Here is a 19112-nt window from a genome sequence, read left to right on the forward strand (position 1 = left end):
GTGGCTGCACGCACCCAGCACATGCACAACAAACATGGACTTGAATAAGGTCCAATATGTCTACAGCTGCAAATGGTTGGCATGGTCAGAAGATTGACACAAGGTTGACATTAGTTTTTTGGGGATATCTAAAAACAGATTATTTAATTTGGTTAAAAAAACACAATGTTATTTATTTCATGCTATAATAAATGCAGCATAAAATCTCATAACATATAAGAGACACACTTACAGTTAGCGCTGTAATGTGCATTTAATGTCCACTCAGCTAGTCCCTAATTCCACTGCACCGTATTCCCGGGTGGACATTTTTTCAACTGAACGGTAGAACCCGGGAAAGCAGGGACGCGTGCAGGGACCTGCGGGCGAGCATTGTCTGTGTAATGGTCACCCTGCCTGCTTTGAAAATCCTGGGTAAGAGCTGTTTCCACTGCTCGTTACCCAGAAAGGACCTGCTAAAACCTGGAGTTTTAACTTGTCACCATTTCCACTGAAAAAAATCCCAGGTAGGTACATGTTCGTGTGCAAAAACAAGGCATTTTTATGTCAGTGAAAAGGGATATTAGATAGCTAATGTCTGGGATTTGCCTGGGGTAATTCAGCGGCATTTTCTGCTGCACACAGTTCCGATCCCTAGATTTACAAGCTGCACAGCGGCTGTCCTTCCCAGGTCGGCTATTATGCAGCCATGCCTGACAGGCACTGGTTATGTCTCCCACCTGACCAGCTGTGGAACCGCTCTTCCTATATGCATACCTCCCAACATGACCCTCTCCTAGAGGCACACAATGCTCTATTCTTCTACTTCCCTGGTCATTTCTGATTGCCATCACCTGTGTTGAACAGGTTATGGGGCCCATTTATCAAGTTTCGCATTTACAATGCGGTCTGGTTGGATGTTACTGCCCAGGAGTGATTCCATCAGAGGTATGTATCATAAATCAGGGCGTGCAGGGACAGGGCTCGAAAAAGAATGGGAAGCCGTGCTGTCCGATACATTGGGCAGCTTTGCATCCCCTAGAGAAACCTATGGGGGAGGCAGCTGGCAGCAGTGAAGGGAGGATCACAGCAGGTGCAGTACCCCTTTGATACATTGGGGCAGAGGTGCCGATTTATGTTTTTGCTGGTGGGTGCTCAAGTCTGTTGAAAGGCTCAACAAGTAAATACAGTGGCCCGGCATTGGGACTCTGGAGTTACAGGCAGGTGGGTGCTCATTAATTCCTGTGGGTGCTCGGGCCCTTGAGCACCCACAGAATCGGCGCCTATACATTGGGGTCTACCAGTTTTCAGGGATTTAGCTGCAAATATTCATTGATAAATGTGCCCCATAGTGATAAGATGTTGTACCGCAGGTGATGGCAATCGTACATTAAAAGGGGAGGCTAGGAACAGAGCATTGTGTCCCTCCTGGAGAGGGTCATGTTGACTATTTAGGGCAGATGTACTAAACCTTGGAGAGACAAAGTGGCCCATTTATCATGATCGCATTTACAATGCGATCTGGGCGGAATATTACCGCCCAGGATCGCATTATAAAATGCAATATTAAGGGCGCAGGGACAGGGCTCCGATAGGAGCCCGTCCCTGCGAAGCCCTAACCCGGAAGGTCAGCGCATGCACGGTTATGCGCTGACCCCCGCCGACCCCTCTTACCGCACTGCCCTGCTCGGGCAGTGCGAAGTGTAGCCGTAGGCTACAATGGGCTATCGCCACATTACCATAGAGATAGCCCAGGGGTGCGATGCCTGGCTGCCCGATGTTGATACATCGGGCAGCTTCGCATCCCCCATAGAAACCTATGGGGGATGCGTCCGGCGGCACTGCAGGGATCAGAGATTCCAGCTGCAGTTCCCCTTTAATACATTGTGGGGATACTAAATATTTGCGGTGAACCGTTTTTGGGGATTTAACCGCAAATATTGCTTGATAAATGCGGCCCAAAGTACCAATCAGCTCCTGCGATATTAGAGGCTGGGTTTATAAAAAGCTGTCAGGCACTTTGTCTCTCTGTAAGGGTTAGTACATAGATAGACCCTTACGTGTAGCACCAGTCACTCGGCATTATTATATTAGCCTGCGGGTAGCACAATGCAGCGAGACTCGTGGTCCCCAGTAAAATGGCCGCTTCCCGCTCACACCGCGCTCAGCTCGAGGCATCCTGTCACACACAATGCGGGCTTCCGGTCCCGCCCCACGGCTTTGTGTGCCGGGAATGAGCGCGCATGCGCGGAGCGGGCGGCATTGGGAGGTGCGCAGGCGTGGTGGGCGACAGCGCGGTGTGCGCATGCGCAGTGTGCGGCTTTGGTCTTTTGGCGCATGCGCAGTCCCCACCCTACAGGAGGGGATAAAGGGGGCCTCGCGCTGTTCTCCTGCCGCCATCTTGTTACGTCTCTCAGTCAGACGGACACGGACCCTGCTCTCCCGGTAGAACACTGCCCGCACCGCAGACATGGCCGCCGTAGCTCAATCCACCGAGGCCGAGAAGCTGGACACCACGGCCGGGGATGAGGAGAACAACCCGGAGGAGCCGATGGAGGACGAGGAGGATGAGAACGACGAGGACGGAGGCGAGGATGATGCGGAGGATGTGGAGGAGGAGGTGATCGTGCAGGTCGGCGCCACCTACTCGTGCCGGCGGGCGGACGGATCCTTCCGTGAGTGCCCCCTATATACCTTATATACCCCCTCCTGCTATATATATCTGTATCTTATACACTGTTTATACCCCTCCTGCTATATATATCCCAGGCTCCGTCTGTGAGTGCTCCCTATATACCATATCTATATATATCTATATCCGCCCCCCCCCCCCCCCCCCTCAGGCTCCGTCGACTGTTTGCCCCCTTTATATACCTTAAATACTGTGTAATATACCACTCTAGATAGATCTATCTCTTATACACTGTATATACCCCCGACTCCATTTTTTGGTGCTCCTTGTATACCTAATATGCTGTGTGTATATATGTCCCTCCAGATAGAACTTATACACTAAATATACCCCTCCTGCTGTGTATTATACCCGTGTGGCCCATATGGTGTGTGTATCTCTATATTACTCCCTCATATACCATATATCTCCCTCATACTGCGTAGCCTCCTGTATATCGCCTATGTCTCTGAAACACCTGCCATCTGCTGGCATTGAGTAAAACTACATCTTTCTCACACGTGCAGAGGTAGCAGACTGGCTTTTGAAGCATTTACTTCAAGCTGGCTTACTAACACCATATATCTCCCTCATACTGTATATAAACACCTGTAACCCCTATATTGTGTGTACACATACTGCTTCCTCTGTGCATGTATAGTGTATATGTATCCCTACTTATATGGTAAATATATTTCTACTCTAAAGTGCAATGTAATTAGCTGCGCTATGTTAAGCAACATAATAAATCTGCTACCCTATATATATATATATATATATATATATATATATATATATATATATATATATATATATATATATTCTCCTACTGTCTATATGCCTACATCCTTTTTTACTGTATGTACACCTATAGTTATACAGCTACTTCCCCACATACTATCTATATGTACTATAGTGTTTACATCTGGATAGATATATAGATATATTGGCTTTTGTGTGTATACTCCTACTGTGCGCCCCCCCCCCCCCCCCCCCTCCCCTAGTGTAGTACATTCCATTAGCTCTTCTCTCCGCAGGACTGGACGTCTCGCTGAATGCCAGAACATGTGGCACTTTTCTTTTGTATATAGTTCCCACGGCACCCCCTCTGGGTGAAAATATGTTAATTTCCAGCATCTAACACTATTCTCTCTCTGCAGATGACGCAGAGATTGTGAAAACCAGGATGAATAAACAAGCAGGCAGGGAGGAGTTCTACGTGCATTACGCCGGATGTAAGTATTCCCTCCACCCTCAGCCTTGTGGGGACCGTTATTTCATTTCAATGTGCTGTCCTGAAACAGCACACTGCTGCATTGCGCCTCTAAGAGGTGCTTGTGGGGTAAGCCGCAGTGCCAGCGCTACCCTAACAGACTGATGTGCAGCAGAGCGCTTGGCAGCACTTCGCCAGTATTTGAATGCCCCCATAGACCATCTATCTGACGCTACTTTTTTCGATTTCCTTGCGCAAATCTTACAACTGCGGTTGTATCCTTGAAACCGGTGGCATTCTAATTATTATTTTATATATATGTATATATGTATATGTATATATATGTATATGTGTATGTATGTATTGGACATTTTTTTTTACTATAAATGTTGGCGTTGGCATATTTCATACAGCTCCTTCTCCTGCCGGAACCTGGTGTGATGCAAGTCTGCTCACATTGAGGGTTCTTTCTGGGTGACAAAATGGCTCCATTTTGAGTACACCTGTATGTAGTACAGGCAAGATGAGCAAAGGGGGATCCTGCCCAAGTTGGCATGTGAGGTTATGATGGAACCTCGCTGCTGATTGAGTGACCCTTTAAATGGTCTCACGCTGTACCTGTATTTTCTTTTTTTTTTTTTATCTGTATTTCATGAAATTCCCCTGCATGAAAGCTAGATGAAAAGCTTTGAATAAATCTGTAGGAACTGTCCCCCCACTTCTGCGGTGCTGCTAACCTTGTTATGCAGACTATTCCCCAGAGTACATGCCACGGAGGTGAACTTCCAAGATGTCTTTGAAGCAGAAGAGTGCGTTTCGCTTTTCCATACACAATACAGGTGTATCGCTGCATGACCTGTACTGCAGGGGTTATATATTTACCAATCTCTAGAAGCACAATCAACCATTATTGTGTTTTAGGGTGGGCTAATGGATGCACTTTTTTGACCACATCTGGTTCCTTAAGGAAACTTTAAATTGAATTGCATCTAGTTTTGTTTCCTTTGCTTTTATACCGATGGTGCACATAGTGATAGACCGGCTGTTCATTCCTATCTTTGAGTGACTATTTAACCATTTCACCATCTGGTATACATTTGCCCACCTGCTTCTGTGACTGTACCATGCTGGCAAGTTGTCAACCACTAGGAAGTGAGTGGGTACACACTCGGCACTTCAGAGGCCCTGGGTTTGTGCTGAGTGGCCTGTAAAACAGTGTAAACATGTACTCATCAGCCGCTACGTGGGTCTCGGGATCCCCAGCTGGGCAGGCATTTGAATATGCCTGCTCAGATGGCCCCCCTCAGCAAGTGGGGACCACCTGTACACACAGCCAGATCGCCCACAATGTCATCAGTTGTGCTGCACAGATGTAGCGGAATCTCTGTAAACTAAGTCGTACATACTTATCAGAGTATACACCTTGTGACAGGCTTATGAAGTATCGCCTGTTTGCATGAATGGCTGATATATCTGCCAGTGTGCACCCAGCTTAAGGCTTGGATGGTAATCCCCCTTCCTCCAGAGTCTCACATTCTTACCCAGACTTCTTGTTGCCCTCTACTGTTTTAGAGTAACATTTAAAAGCTGAAGACTTGGCTTCCCTCCCCCCTGTGTCGCTGCCTGCAGCTCTGGCTGTGCAGTGTATTCCTAAGACTGAAAGTGTTAATCTCCTGGCAGATCGGAGCAGGTAACAGCTTGTTCTGTTCCATAATTATAGCAGGTAACAACTACCTTGCTGTCACATGCTGTGTCTCAGGAGAATTGCCCAAAATGAGAATAAATGTTACTGTGTCCAAGTGTGCTGAAATCCCCACCTTACAGTACAGCAAGCTCCGTATCTGGTCAGGTACTCTGCATTCAGGATACTTCCTGATTATGATTTTTTTTTTTTGGGGGGGGGGGGGGGGGGGGGGGTTGAAGACATTTGTTATTGATTTGCTCTTTTTTTTTTTCTTAACGCCTTTTTTCGGTTGGCCCTTATCCATTTAAAAACTATAATTTGCTTTGTGTAATCACTAACGTAACCGATTTAGTTATGGGTCATTCTGTACGTCAGTCTGAGGAGTCTACGATGGTAAGTGAGAGCTCACGTTTGAGCTGAATGACTTCTCTTCCCAGTCTTGTGTTACTATGAAACTTTATGCTGTAAGCTCACTTGTTTCCACAGTGAATCGCCGCCAAAACGAGTGGGTTGACAAAACACGATTGGTGGTGCCCAAACCAGAGAAGGAAGTAAATGGTACAGACCAGGAGATGACAGAAGATGCGAAAACACCTCAGAAACGGAAAAACGAGGAGGCCGAGCCTGAACCAAAGGTAACGCGAGGTTCAATCCTGTCAGTCTGCCAGCACCCGTCGTGCCGTCTGTACCTGAGGGACTAGTGTCGCCTTGCTGGCAGCTCTGGCTTTAGAAGTCAGTAGGTTCTATGGTCTCTGCTGGCTTCTATTTTCGGGCGTTTATATACTGAACTTGGAGGCTTTCTGTGCTCTACCAATGGTCTCTTGTGGTAGTCCTTGCTTTGTATATAAAATGTTTGTGTTGGATGTGATTATTGTTTACTATAGAAATAGTTAAACCCATCTTCCATGCAGGGAGTTACTTTGAGTCACTTTTTCCTCCATCCCTGCAGTATTGTAGTCTGACATTTTGTGTTGCGGTCTGGTGACTGGTATATTATTTTTGTGCTTTCTTTGCCTATAGTCATGTACCCATAAATAGGGTTCTGGAAGCATTCACTTGGATCTAAAATCCTATAAAGCCTCAGGAAATGCCAGGGACTGGGAGGCAGTCTTCGCAGTGGGCCATTTTCGCTGCTTACCCAGTTCCATGTGTTCTGTATCGCCTACAAGGTCTTTTTTCCATAACAGAAGATTTTTTTACTTGATCATCAATGCTTTGCAGCTTCACCAAATCCTGCAATTAGCATGCATGTACCATTCAGTTGGTCCAGTCTTGTTCCAATCTAACCCCACCTAAAATATTCAACTATAACTGTAGGAGAGAGGACTTGCTTGTGAATGACGTTGGCTATATATGTAGAATTATTGCAAGCCTTATGCTTAGTCGTTCCTCCACCATTGACTGGACCCTACATCGCTCTCGGATTGCTTGTAATGTTCGGAGCATGTCCGCTGCTATTTTGCTTTTACCGCACTATTAATCATGCAAATCTCTGGATCCGGATGTCTGATCCCTCGCTGGAAACCATTCTTGGTTTACTTCGGTAGCGTTTGCGTCATATTGCGGGCAGACCTCTAGAAACGAGATGCTTCTGACCGTTGCAGTCTCACTTTCTCATACTGTATTCAGCGTGTGACTCTTTTCCTCTGTAGAGTACACATGCAAAGTGCCCCATCTCTTGTAGTTACAGTGCATGTTGGGTATAACATTTATAACATGCATTAAAATAAAGCTCTGCACTACTTTCCGTAACTAGTTAACGCCTGATCATTCTATTGATGGAGCGATTGTTCTGGAACTAAAGCTTTGTGTCGTGGAACTCTCACCGGTTCTTGGATTCCCCCCCACACACACCAAAAGGTTTCCCCTAAATAAGTTGAGTACAGTTCGTGGGCTCTTGCAGCACTTAAAAGAGCTATGTAGTAATCGGCACGTCCGCCTGGAACGCTTCTTCAGCCCTGCACAAATTGAGCTTTCATTTCATTCAGCTTTAAAATGTGACACCATTACCATCATAGCTGCTGTCCATCCATTCTCTAAAGTCAAACATCCGTAAAATCCCTCTACCGCTGGGCGTCGCAGTATCTTGATTTAGGAACCCAAGAGACTTATTTTTAGGGTTCTTCCCAGTTGCTGTGGTTCCCTCCATCACTTAGTGCATTTGGAATGCATAGGAAATATTTTTAGAACGGTGACTGTTTTTTGGAAATAGTTTGAGTAGGGCTGATCATGGATAACAACCTGCTCTGTTGTAAGCGTAACAGTTAAATGAATTGTTTAATGGTGACCTGGAACCTTGGCTACACAAGCTTGAAATGTACTACTGCTAAATCGGGTTTTTTATTTTTCTTGTCTCTTATCCAACATGGTTTTGAGATTGGCCAAACATTTTGCATGTAAAGTGGGCTTTGTGTGGGAAGATTGCATTTTCACGTGACAGTAACTCCGCCTGTACTGTTATCTATGGATGCTTCATCTACTGAACGCTGCTAAGGTTTGATGAATAATACAATTTTTGGTCTCATGGGAATTAACTACCCACTTTGTTAAATACATTTTCATTCAAATCTGCATTCCTTCTATAACCTATTCACTTGTATTGACCTAAATGCACAGTATTTTCTCATTGCCTAGATAGGACACTTACTCTCCACCCCCCCCCTCCTATGTTTCTTTTCTTTTAGAAAGCCAAGTTGGAAGTAGAAAGTGAACCGGCCAGTAATTCGGTGATGGCCTCAGGGGATTTTGCAGAGGAACTGACTTGCCTCCTGTGCAATGAGCTCTTCAAGGATCCAGTCATGGTTGAATGCGGCCACAACTTCTGCCGCATCTGCATCGACAAGGCCTGGGAAGGTCAAGATTCCTTCAAATGCCCAGACTGCAAGGATGTCATAACTGATAAGAAGCACACCACCAACCGTGCCCTAGCTAACCTGGTGAAGAAGACTGTTGGCACCCCCGCAGTTGTGACACCGGCAAAGCCAGTTGAGAAGGTCAAGCCTGCCGAGAACTGTCCTGAGCACGATGAGAGGCTGAAGCTGTACTGCAAGGATGATGGGACTCTGAGCTGTGTCATCTGCCGGGACTCTCTGAAACACGCAAGTCACAATTTCCTGCCCATCATGGATGCGGTAGAGGTGTACAGGGTAAGTTGCTGGGTAACCAAAGCTTCAAACTGCTTCTCATCCTTAAATGTTTACTTACCTTGTGAATATTGCTTCCCTTCTCCCCTCTAGACTGAGCTGTCAGCCATAGTGGCTCCACTAGAAGAAGCTTTGAAGGTGACCGAGCAGTTGACCAATCAACAGAGTGAGAAGGTTGAACAGCACAGAGTGAGTGTTATACTGAGAAGTGGGGGGTGTATAAGTCACCAATAAATGTCTGTCCATATGAAGACAGTTGGATCCACATTTAGAATTCTATTGCTGAAACTTTAGGTTTTTTTTTTTTTGGTTTAATTCTCTGCCCTTTCTGTACCCTCAGACGAACGTGTCTGAATACAAGCAGCACATTGTGTCGGAGTTTGAGAAGCTGCACACTTTCCTGAAGCAACGCGAGGAGAAACTTCTGGATCAGCTTAATGAGCAGGGGGACAGCCTGCTGAAAGAAATGGAGTCCAACATGGTCAAGATGCAGGAGAACAGGGACAGCATTAAGCAGACCATATCTGTGGCCAACGACCGGGTGAACGATAAGGACTCCATCTCGTTCCTCACTGTAAGTGACGCTACCTGCCAGGTTACACCGTGACCATTACTCCTCCCATGTTACCTGTAGCTTGGTTCAGTGGATGCCAAATAACCTTTCTATATATTTTTTTTTTTCCTGCAGGACATCAAATCCTTCATTGAGAAGTAAGTTCCCCATATACCTCTATCTAGTAACGAGTCTGAGATTCAGGTCTGTTACAAGTTATGTCTTAAACATCTCTCCTGTTCTTCCAGGTGCCAGGAGCAGCAGAAAGAGGCAATTTCCTCTGGGAACACCCTTCTATCCAAGGATCTTTGCCAAGGGACATTCAAGGGGCCCATACAGTACTCGGTGTGGAAGCAGATGAAGTCTTTCATTGTTCCATGTAAGTTGTACTGTTGTTGATCAGAAAACAATGCTTTGAAATGCTACATATTTTATCGGTAAAGAGCATGGTGCTGTTGTCAGGGTTCACCACCCTGACATGATCTTAATAAATTATAAAACCTTCTGTTTTGCTAGCCATGTCATTCCAAACTAGGACGTTGGTTCTCTGTGAAAGGTCATCACTGCTGTGATAGTAGTTTGCTTTTCTGGACTTATGGCTTCTACCTTAGGCTCAAAGGATCTAAAAAAATCGACAGCACCCGGTGTACCTCTACTTGCCTAAACAACCCAATGGATAATTGTATTTTTTTTCAACCTTAATTACTATGTTACTTCTACATGCACACAACTTCATTTTCAGTGTTCACTTTTGAAAGTACATATTTGACCGTTTAGCAATTCTATTCCTCAGATCTGTCTCCGATGCTGTTGGACCCCAGCACAGCGCACCCAAACTTGATACTGTCTGATGGGCTTTCTAGTGTTAAATATGGGGATGCCAAACTCCCCCTCCCTGACAATCCCAAGCGCTTCAGCCAGTGCATCCTTGTGCTGGGATCTGAGGGTTTCAGTTCAGGCCGCCATTACTGGGAGGTAGATGTGGCAGATAAAACCGCTTGGGATGTCGGCATGGCCAGCGAGTCCAGCAACCGTAAGGGAAAGATCAAGCTGAACCCCAAGAACGGGTACTGGGCAATTTGGCTGAGGAATGGTAATGCGTACAAGGCCCTGGAGTCTCCTTCCAAGACCCTTGTCCTAAATGGCAAACCTAAGAAGATCGGTGTCTACGTGGATTACGAAGGCGGTCAGATATCTTTCTACAATGCGGATGACATGACCGCCATCTACACATTCAATGCCACCTTCACAGAGAAGCTGTACCCCTACCTGTCTCCGTTCCTGCACGATTCCGGCCGTAATGCAGAGGCCCTCCGTCTTGTACATAATTGATCTAGTTTGTTACATTGGGGTAGGAGAGGAGCAATTCACATTCCGTCAAGCTACTTAGATTTTTGTGTTTAGCATCTGTTATTTACTGCCGTGAGCTATTTGTGTTGCCGCCCATGTAGTGTATTTTGTTCATTACGGTTTCCCCGAGTTATGTGAAGGTCGTCCTCCAGCACTGACCGATGTGTATCTAGTTTTTTTAATTTCTTGAATAAAATGTAACTGTTAAAAGTTTGTGGTTGTGGACTTCATATATGGCTTGGTTTAGTAACTTTAATAAAGTAACAAATATTATATATGAAATGATCTGCTCTGTGCAAAGATTGTCTTAGGAGAGGTTTTGAAAACCTTACACTAAGGTTCCCATTGAAATGACATTCCACTTCTGATGTCTTTAACTGGGACTGTTTCACCCAGGAAGTTTCGGGTGTTGGTTCTAGGCCTGACTTCACCCAGGAAGATTCAGAATTGTAAAAAGCATAAAGGTTACAGGTATTTCTCCTGAGGCTGGTGCCCAGGTTGCCACAATGGGCCTGCTAACCTGCTTTTATAGAACAGCAGATGGGCAGATACACTGGTAACTAAGGAGAAAATGAGCACATATTCACCTGGGGGTGTTGAGAAGGCACTGAGCTGATACAGCCAATGTTAGGCTGCTGGTAAGGGGAGGGTTAGTGGAGTAGGGGCGGAGTATACTTACCCAACGGCTGTCTGGATTGTACCAAACTGCTTGCTGCTACTTGTCTTCTACCCACTGGCATGGTAAGCGTTTGGATCATGTATCCAACTCGCACCAATCTGAGGCTGTGACTTGTACCCTGAACTGATGACTTGGCAGAACCAAGTAATTCCCTCTGGTCTAGACAGTGGTTCATTCTACAGCAAAAGAATGATCCAAAAAACCTTTTCAGGCTGCTGTCTAAACCTACTTTTAAAGATAAGAACGGTATGATTGTAAGCCTTTCATGGCCAGCAGTCTTAAGATAAATTTAATCACGCTGGGTTGGGAGGAATTGGACAAGGGTGAAAACAAAGCAGCCTTTAGTGCGTAACAAATCTCTGGAAACTTCCAGTACAGTATTCTATGGTAGAGAATGTTACAGCTGCAAAAGGTCACTACTTTCAGTCAGATTTAGGAGGTAAATGGGTGCACAAATCATTCCTGAAGAAAATGCAGGTGTGATACTGGTGTTCTCTGTAAAAGGAGATATCCATAGCCAGTATGTCTAAGTATATTTGAACATGTGGTTGCTCATGAGGAGAAAATGGAAAGTGCTTTCAGAACTGCAAACATGTTGAATCCAGGTGTTGCCATAGCTTGAGGGGTTAGGACTATCGGTGTTACCATGCAAGAATGCATATCGATGAGAAGGTAAGGAGGGAATATGTATGGTTATTATATAGACTGGTTCTGTGTAAAGCTGCTTTGGATGTTATTGCTACTTCAGCACCATTACTGGATAGTGAACGGGAAGGGAGAGATGGGGTGTTGCAGAGAAAGGATGACAAACTGGGTAACAGGAAGAAGCAGTGGGTAACAGTGAAAGGGATAGTGTGACATAGGGAGGAGGATAAGCAGTGAGTGACCAGGAAAATGGGTGAGGGGGAGAGGCAGCGGGTGAGATAATCACTGTTAATACCCCCTCCTCCCCATTCACTTGTTCCCAATATAAGCAGTACTGTACCTGGAGCAGTTGGTCCTGGCAGCAGTGTCTCTGCAATCAGACACGTAAGCAGCGGGTTACATCAGGAGCACGTGTAGCAGTCCCTGTCATCAGATAAGTGGGAAGCAGGCCCCACAGTGGGTTACTGTTAGATATAAGAGGTAGCAGCCAGCAGAGCGGTGCACAACTCACTCAGCTACCGATGTATCAAAGCAGGGCCGCTGTGTAGCTATTTATATAGTCTAGGCGGCTCCCGAGCCAATCGGGAGCTACCACTGCAGCTCAGTGCTCAAGTTTTAAATAGCTGCACTGCAGACCTGCTATGACACAGCAGCAGCCGGGTGAGTTGTGCTCTGCCTGCTGCTGCGCTGGTTGTTCTATCTAACAGTATCCACCGTGGGGCCCGCTACTGCATTAATTCAAGCCACCACTCTGCCCGGGGAGTTCAGCTTCCTGACATATCTGGTCGCCATGGCAACCTAGCGCCTTGGTTTTTGTCAAGCCCTGAACTAAAAGTGCTAGCCATTGGCAGCTGATGCAGTTTTATATTGTTTGAAGGAACGTTTTCATGAGCAAAATAACGCCTCAAAAAGAACAAAAAATATAACCGTTTATGCTGCTTTCCCACTGCAGACCCGTTTTTAAGTTACAGGTAATCTTAAATGGTATTTAGCATTCCCACTGCAGCAGATTACAGTTTTAAATGCCATTTAAGTACCATTCCCATTGCAGGTAAAACGTTTTAGCTCTTCAAAACATTTTTACAGCACAAATGCTGGCCTGTGCCAGCAATGTATATATTACTGGCTGATAAATAATCATTGGTGTGCAGTGGTACCAATAATATATACATTGCTGGTCTGTGCCAGCAATGTATATATTATTGTCTTTGCTTAAAAAGAAACCATTGGTGGCCAGTGTACACTCCGTTCAGCAGGTGGGGAGGGGCGGAGCGCCCAGCATGTGTGGCCGGGCGGGGGAGCAGGACGGCCGGGCGGTGAGTGACAGCGGGACGGCGCCGGTGAGCAGCGGTGAGTATATGATGTGGGGAGGGAGCAGACAGCTGGACTGAAAGCTGCGGATCTTTCAGCCCGGCTGCTGTATACACATTCAGCGAGGATGGCTCAAATATGAGCCATCCTCGCTGCATCTGCTGGTAAAACCGTTTAAGATGCATTCCCATTGCCTCTTAAATGGTAGATTACCGTTTAAAACACTGCTTTGAAAACGGGTTGAAATACCGTTTAACTTTAAACGGTATTTCAACTCTGGCGCTATCCCACTGCAGCCGTAAACTGTATTTTGCCCTCAAAAATCGGCAATATACCATTTTAAGGCTGCAGTGGGAAAGGGGCATCAGATTGATGTTACCCTGTTGACGTTTTGCTTGTTTACTATATGGTGTTGCACTGTGTGCTGCAGTGATTTTCAACTTGCTGCACACCATCTGACCCCCGCAGGAGAAAAAAAAACACTCCTTGCCCCATATGAAGAAAAAAATCAAAGCGGTCCCCCCAGGTTTTAGAAATAAATATATTGGTCTCAACATAAAAAAACTAAAACAATCGTCTCCATAGGCCCCCAGATGAACAGTACACTCTGCCAGGCTCATTTGCGTGGAGAGCACAGGAGAAACCTTATGAAACCTCTACCTTGTTTTCAGGATATAGTGCCCCAGTGGATACAGTTAAAAATGCCCTCGTGGGCACACCATACTGCACTTATTCCCTCTCCTCACCTAGCTCCCGTGACTCCTCTCACTCCAATTCATGTCCTATGCAGTTTCTTCAGTAATGAGCCCTTGAACCGGGACAACAACAACTGCCGCCAACCAATGCTGATATGCGGATGATGAGGAGGAGGGGCCAGATCTGGACCCACTGGCATCAGAGATGGGTGGTCTCATGCCCAGGATACATAGGCAGGACTGGAGCAGGAAGAGACCAGTGAATAACAGTTGAGTGGTGGTTATAAACTGGTGTGGACATCGGTAGCTCTGGTGGTCCATCTGAGAACAGTTCAAGGCACACTAGTGTACCACGACAGTGGTTGAAAAGCGCTGGTCTTCTGTATTAACGGGAGGTTCGTATTGCCAATGTCATCACCTGTGCTGAGGTCCATCGCATCAAACTTCTATCAGATTTAGTGTGGTCTGTCACATTAAAATAGCCGCTGTACTGATGTTTATCACATCAATATTCTATCACCTGTGCTGAGGCCCATCGCATCAAAGCCCTATCAGATGTAGTGTGGTCTATCACATCAAAGCCCTATCAGCTGTAGTGATGTCTCACATGATAAAGTCCTGAGCTGAGGTCGATCACATCTATCCTCCGCTTTGGTGAGGTTGAGCAGGTGGCTACTATACAGTGCTGCACCATTTTCTTTTACATAGTTCCATTAGTGTTCCATTTTAGTGGCAAGTATACAATAAATGTGCCCGTATATACAGCGGACTTCGGCATTCTGCTGGCTTATACACAAGTAGAGGCCATGTGTTTATTGGCTTACAAAAGTGACACAGAAAAAAATGAATACACAGTGATGTGCTGTCTTTCGAAGATGTAATCTCCCAATCCTGAAGTTCACCCACATGCTAATCAGTCTCAGAGTTTTAGAAAAAGAAGTAGATCTATCTTTATTAATAAAAGAAATACACTGATTTCTTATTGGCGACTTTCTTTATTAAAAAATTGTTCACATAAAGTTTTGATTTAGATAGCCCGGTATCCTGGACTTCCAGCAAGAACTTGCTTTTATGTGAATCCCTGTGTTCACCAAAAGGTATTTTTATGTCTTCACTGACTCAACTTCTGATACCAGGTTTCCCACTTCACTTAACGCCGCTGCCATTGCGCTCAGTCCTGATTGTGGATGCCCATCAATGGCTGAAATGTCAATGGTGCCGCTGCAGTAGGAGCTGAGCAAGTTCTCGTGAGTTCTTCTCCGGGAACTGTGAAACTTCCTAGAAAATGAGACAGAATCTGGTTGCAGTGAGCAACATCAGCACTTTTTATGTATGGAAGCCTCAGTAAATGTCTATTCACCTAGTCAGGAAAAGATTCTCGGAAAAAAGTATGAGGAGGGGGCACTATGATCGGGATGGGGTGGACAGTGGTGCCAGGGTGCACGCAGAAATTGAGTGTGGCTGCACAACAAAGGGTGTAGCTTCACAAGATTGTGGAGCAGGTATACAATGATAGGGAGAGGCAGTGGGTAATGGGGAGAGAGGATGACAAGCAGGGGGTCACTGAGAAGCTGGTGTCGGACAAAGGGCCTTATTTTGGTTCATTCTTTCTGACAAAATCCTTCTTAGATGGACAAAACCATGTGCACTGCAGGGGGGGCAGATGTAACATGTGCAGAGAGAATTAGATTTGGGTGAGTAATTTTGTTTCTGTGCAGGGAAAATACTGGCTGCTTTATTTTTACACTGCAATATAGATCTCACTTTGAAGTAAAACCCCACCCAAATCTAATTCTCTCTGCACATGTTACATCTGCCCCACCCGCAGTGCACATGGTTTTGTCCATCTAAGAAGGATTTTGTCAGAAAGAATGAACCAAAATAAGGCCCAAAGTGAGTAATAGGGAGAGGAAGAGAGTGACCAAGAGTGTGAGGATGATGTGGAGAGACAGTGGGTTAATGGAAGAGGCAGTGTGAGAGGCAGAGGGTATCTGGTCTCTATGGGGGTTATTCTAGTCCATTCTTTCTGACAAAATCCTTCTTAGATGGACAAAACCATGTGCACTGCAGGTGGGGCAGATGTAACTTGTGCAGAGAGAATTAGATTTGGGTGGGGTTTTTCTTCAAAGTGAGATCTATATTGAAGTGTAAAATCATGCAGTCAGTATTTTCCCTGCACAGAAACAAAATAACTCACCCAAATCTAATTCTCTCTGCACATGTTACATCTGCCCCCCTGCAGTGCACATGGTTTTGTCCATCTTAGAAGGATTTTGTCAGAAAGAATGAACTAGAATAAACCCCTATATGAGGCAGTACACAGGGCAAATTGGGCTGAATGGGTTCTCTAAGACATGAAGGGAAAGTAGATGTGGGAGAGACAGGCTAAAAAAAAAAAGCATAGGGGTTTAACAAGAGCTGAGAAAAAAGGGGAAGGAGAATGGGGAGAAAAAAGGAGGAAAAGATTTTCACACCGGCACAGTCGGTGACATCTATGCCCAGCAGTAGAGGTAGAGACAGGGAGTGGGACTGTCTGGGACAGCTGGATGGCTCCTGGATTATGCGGGCCCTTCATTGTACTCTTCAAATATGAACAACTAAAAATTACAGGCATGTGCCCCACCCACTAAATCCGTCACTGCACCTACCCACATTTTGGAGTGCCATTCACTTTTGCTGCAGCATAAACATTGAGCCTGGTGAACTGCTGGTGATTCCTGGCTTTAGTGCTGCATGAGCGCTGGCATGTTGGTTTGATCTGCGAACCCTGGTTTCTCCCAATCACAGAGGGGCTAACTTTAACTTGACGATAGGCACCAATGACTGATAAGAACACCCTATTTAAGCCCCTCATTTGCATCTGCTTATTGCCAGTCTAACTATCTGCTGTGTGGTGCATTTTACATGGTGCCCACTCTAGTTCTAAGCTCGCCAGTTCCTGCTCACTGCTTCAGGTTCTCCTGCAATCTCCACAATGCTAATCATCTCCAGCTTGATAGAGGACAGGCCTCTATAGTTCAGACCGGAGACATTGAATAAAGATTCTCCATTCTCAAATGAATCTTTTCTTTGTAACAAGCCTTGTTGCAACTACTGGTTTTGGGATGGAATGAGTGTGGGATTGGGCAAAGTGGGCATGAATGTGCCTGCAGAAAGTGGGCATGGAGCCGCAACAAGAGTACAATTACAGCATGGTGTGAGCGTATAAACCCCAATTAAGACAAACATGGCCCTAAAATATGTCTCATACACAGCCTCCCAAAGGGGTGCCTGATCTACGCTAGCTCTGACACAGGTGTAGGTAAAATTTGTAGCGCTCCACCACAGAAACTAGATGGCGCTGCATATGCATTGATGTCATTGGTCCCTTATTAAACCCCAGCTCCGGTGTCCTAGCCAGTATTCCAGACCCGTTTGTGTCTTCTTTTTGCCTTGCTGATTGGGTACTACAAAGGTCCAGCTTGTTACACCAAGGACCGAATCTGAGGGACCTGACTTGCAGAATTTGCCAGCAGAGACCAAACCTCCTTTGGGGGTCCATGGTTAATAATAGGAGTTCTGTTAGGCTAGAACCTCTTTTCTGCCAGCACAATTCAATCCTATATGGCATGGGTCTTCAAACTGTGGCCCTCCAGATGTTGTGAAACTACAAATCCCAGCATGCCTTGCCACAAAACTTGATTATTTGATGCTGTCGTGTTGGTGCTCCCTGAAGTGAACCAATATGGTCAGGGGCGGATTTGCCCACTGGTAAACCGGGCCGTTTCCCGGTGGGCCGGCACATTTTGGATCAGAAGAGGCCGCCCACCCTCCCTACCTGGGCCGCGGCCCGCTGAGCTGCTATTTTCGTGCTGGGCCGCGGCCGCAGCACTATGCCCTAATTCAAGATGGCCGCGGCCAGCCTCAGCTGCTCCCAACGTTAAAATGGCCGCAGGAGGGCTGGTGCGCATGCGCGAGCGCACACAGCTGCACCCGCGGCCTGGAGCAAGTATGACAGCGCTGCCTGCCCACGTGATGCTCCCCAGCAGCAGCAGCAGCAGCGCGCAGGAATGTTTTGTGCGCTGGGCTGGGGAGTGGAGACTCGGAGCCGGATCTGACAGGCAGCACCAGAAAAAGCCTGACTGAGGGGCAGCCACAGGTGGCAGGTAAAGTGCCATAAATAATAAGCGTGGTGAGTGGTGTCCGCCCCCCCCCCCCCCGCTGCCGCGTGCACCCACCTGCCCCCCCCCCTCAAAAGACCATTGTAATGTATGTGAAAGCTCAGTAATTATAAAGCCCATTGGAAACATCACAGCCTCACTGAGCTCTAGAGATGACTGCATACAGGCCAGCCTAAGAAGCTAACTAGCTAACCAATCAAATGTACGTTTTGCTAATGCATCCACTCCCCTTACTGCCACTTTCTCTGCTATTTCTTTGCATGGTCAGATACATTTGTATATTACATTGTACTGTAGTTCTCTTTGCAAAACAGAATTAATTTGCCATGTAATTGGAATAGTTCTGCATAAGTTAAGACTTTATAATGGTGGCTCAAATCACTAGTTGTCAATACGCTGTCAATAAATTGTAGCTCTAATCCCATATATTAGTTTCTTGCCAAACACCCGTACTGCTAGATAGTTTATGCCAACAGTGCGTGTATGGGCTCCTTTAGTCCTGTATTCTTTAGGAGAATATACTTTGTCCAAGAAACTGAGACACAATATATTCATATGCCGTATGGCAATGGAAATGTAGCTGAACTGTCCGCATTCAGAGTCATCACGTTGACAGTTGGGAGACCCCCTGTCACCCCCCCCCCCCCCCTGTCTCTATCTCCCCAGCCCCACAGGCTGCAGAATAGACCCTGTACGCATGCGCCTATTCTGCAGCCTGCCACTAGCCATGCCCCCACAGCGGCAAAAAATTGGGCGTGGCCTCGTCAAAATAGGCCACACCCCATATTAACAGACCCCGCCCCCAAAAAATCGGACACGCCTTCGGCGCGCAGGTGCGACCCCCTCCCCTGTTAGGGCTGCTTCAAGAGAATTTCCCGGGCTGGTTTTAATTCCCAATCCGCCCCTGAATATGGTGGTATTAATCTAGGTGAAATAACATATCAAGCTATGCGCAGGTGGGGGCGACACCATCGGCTACCCAGACTTGCCTCTGCAGCCCATCGATACACCTCTGTCGATGGGGTGTCT

At 46.3% G+C, this 19112-nt stretch overlaps 1 protein-coding gene across 1 annotated transcript; it reads left to right on the forward strand.

The window, feature by feature from the left end:
• Window positions 1-2333: 2333 nt before the first annotated feature.
• On the forward strand, window positions 2334-10806 carry LOC146019792 (nuclear factor 7, brain-like). Its single transcript, XM_083152351.1, has 9 exons — window positions 2334-2654; window positions 3811-3885; window positions 6034-6182; window positions 8232-8693; window positions 8784-8879; window positions 9031-9264; window positions 9379-9401; window positions 9492-9622; window positions 10037-10806. Exons 1-9 carry the CDS (start codon window positions 2450-2452, stop codon window positions 10573-10575), a joined length of 1914 nt encoding a protein of 637 aa, XP_083008477.1. The 5' UTR covers window positions 2334-2449; the 3' UTR covers window positions 10576-10806.
• The last annotated feature ends 8306 nt before the right edge of the window (window positions 10807-19112 follow it).

This window comes from Crinia signifera, chromosome 7 (assembly GCF_055691185.1).
Source record: "Crinia signifera chromosome 7, ASM5569118v1, whole genome shotgun sequence".
NCBI lineage: Eukaryota > Metazoa > Chordata > Amphibia > Anura > Myobatrachidae > Crinia > Crinia signifera.

Excerpts from the sequence above, each read along its gene's own strand:
- LOC146019792 (XM_083152351.1), top strand. The coding sequence starts at position 2,450 with ATGGCCGCCGTAGCTCAATCCACCGAGGCCGAGAAGCTGGACACCACG. Across the intron at positions 6,183-8,231 it reads AGGCCGAGCCTGAACCAAAG|AAAGCCAAGTTGGAAGTAGA; the intron begins GTAACGCGAGGT and ends CTTTTCTTTTAG. Across the intron at positions 9,623-10,036 it reads GAAGTCTTTCATTGTTCCAT|ATCTGTCTCCGATGCTGTTG; the intron begins GTAAGTTGTACT and ends TCTATTCCTCAG.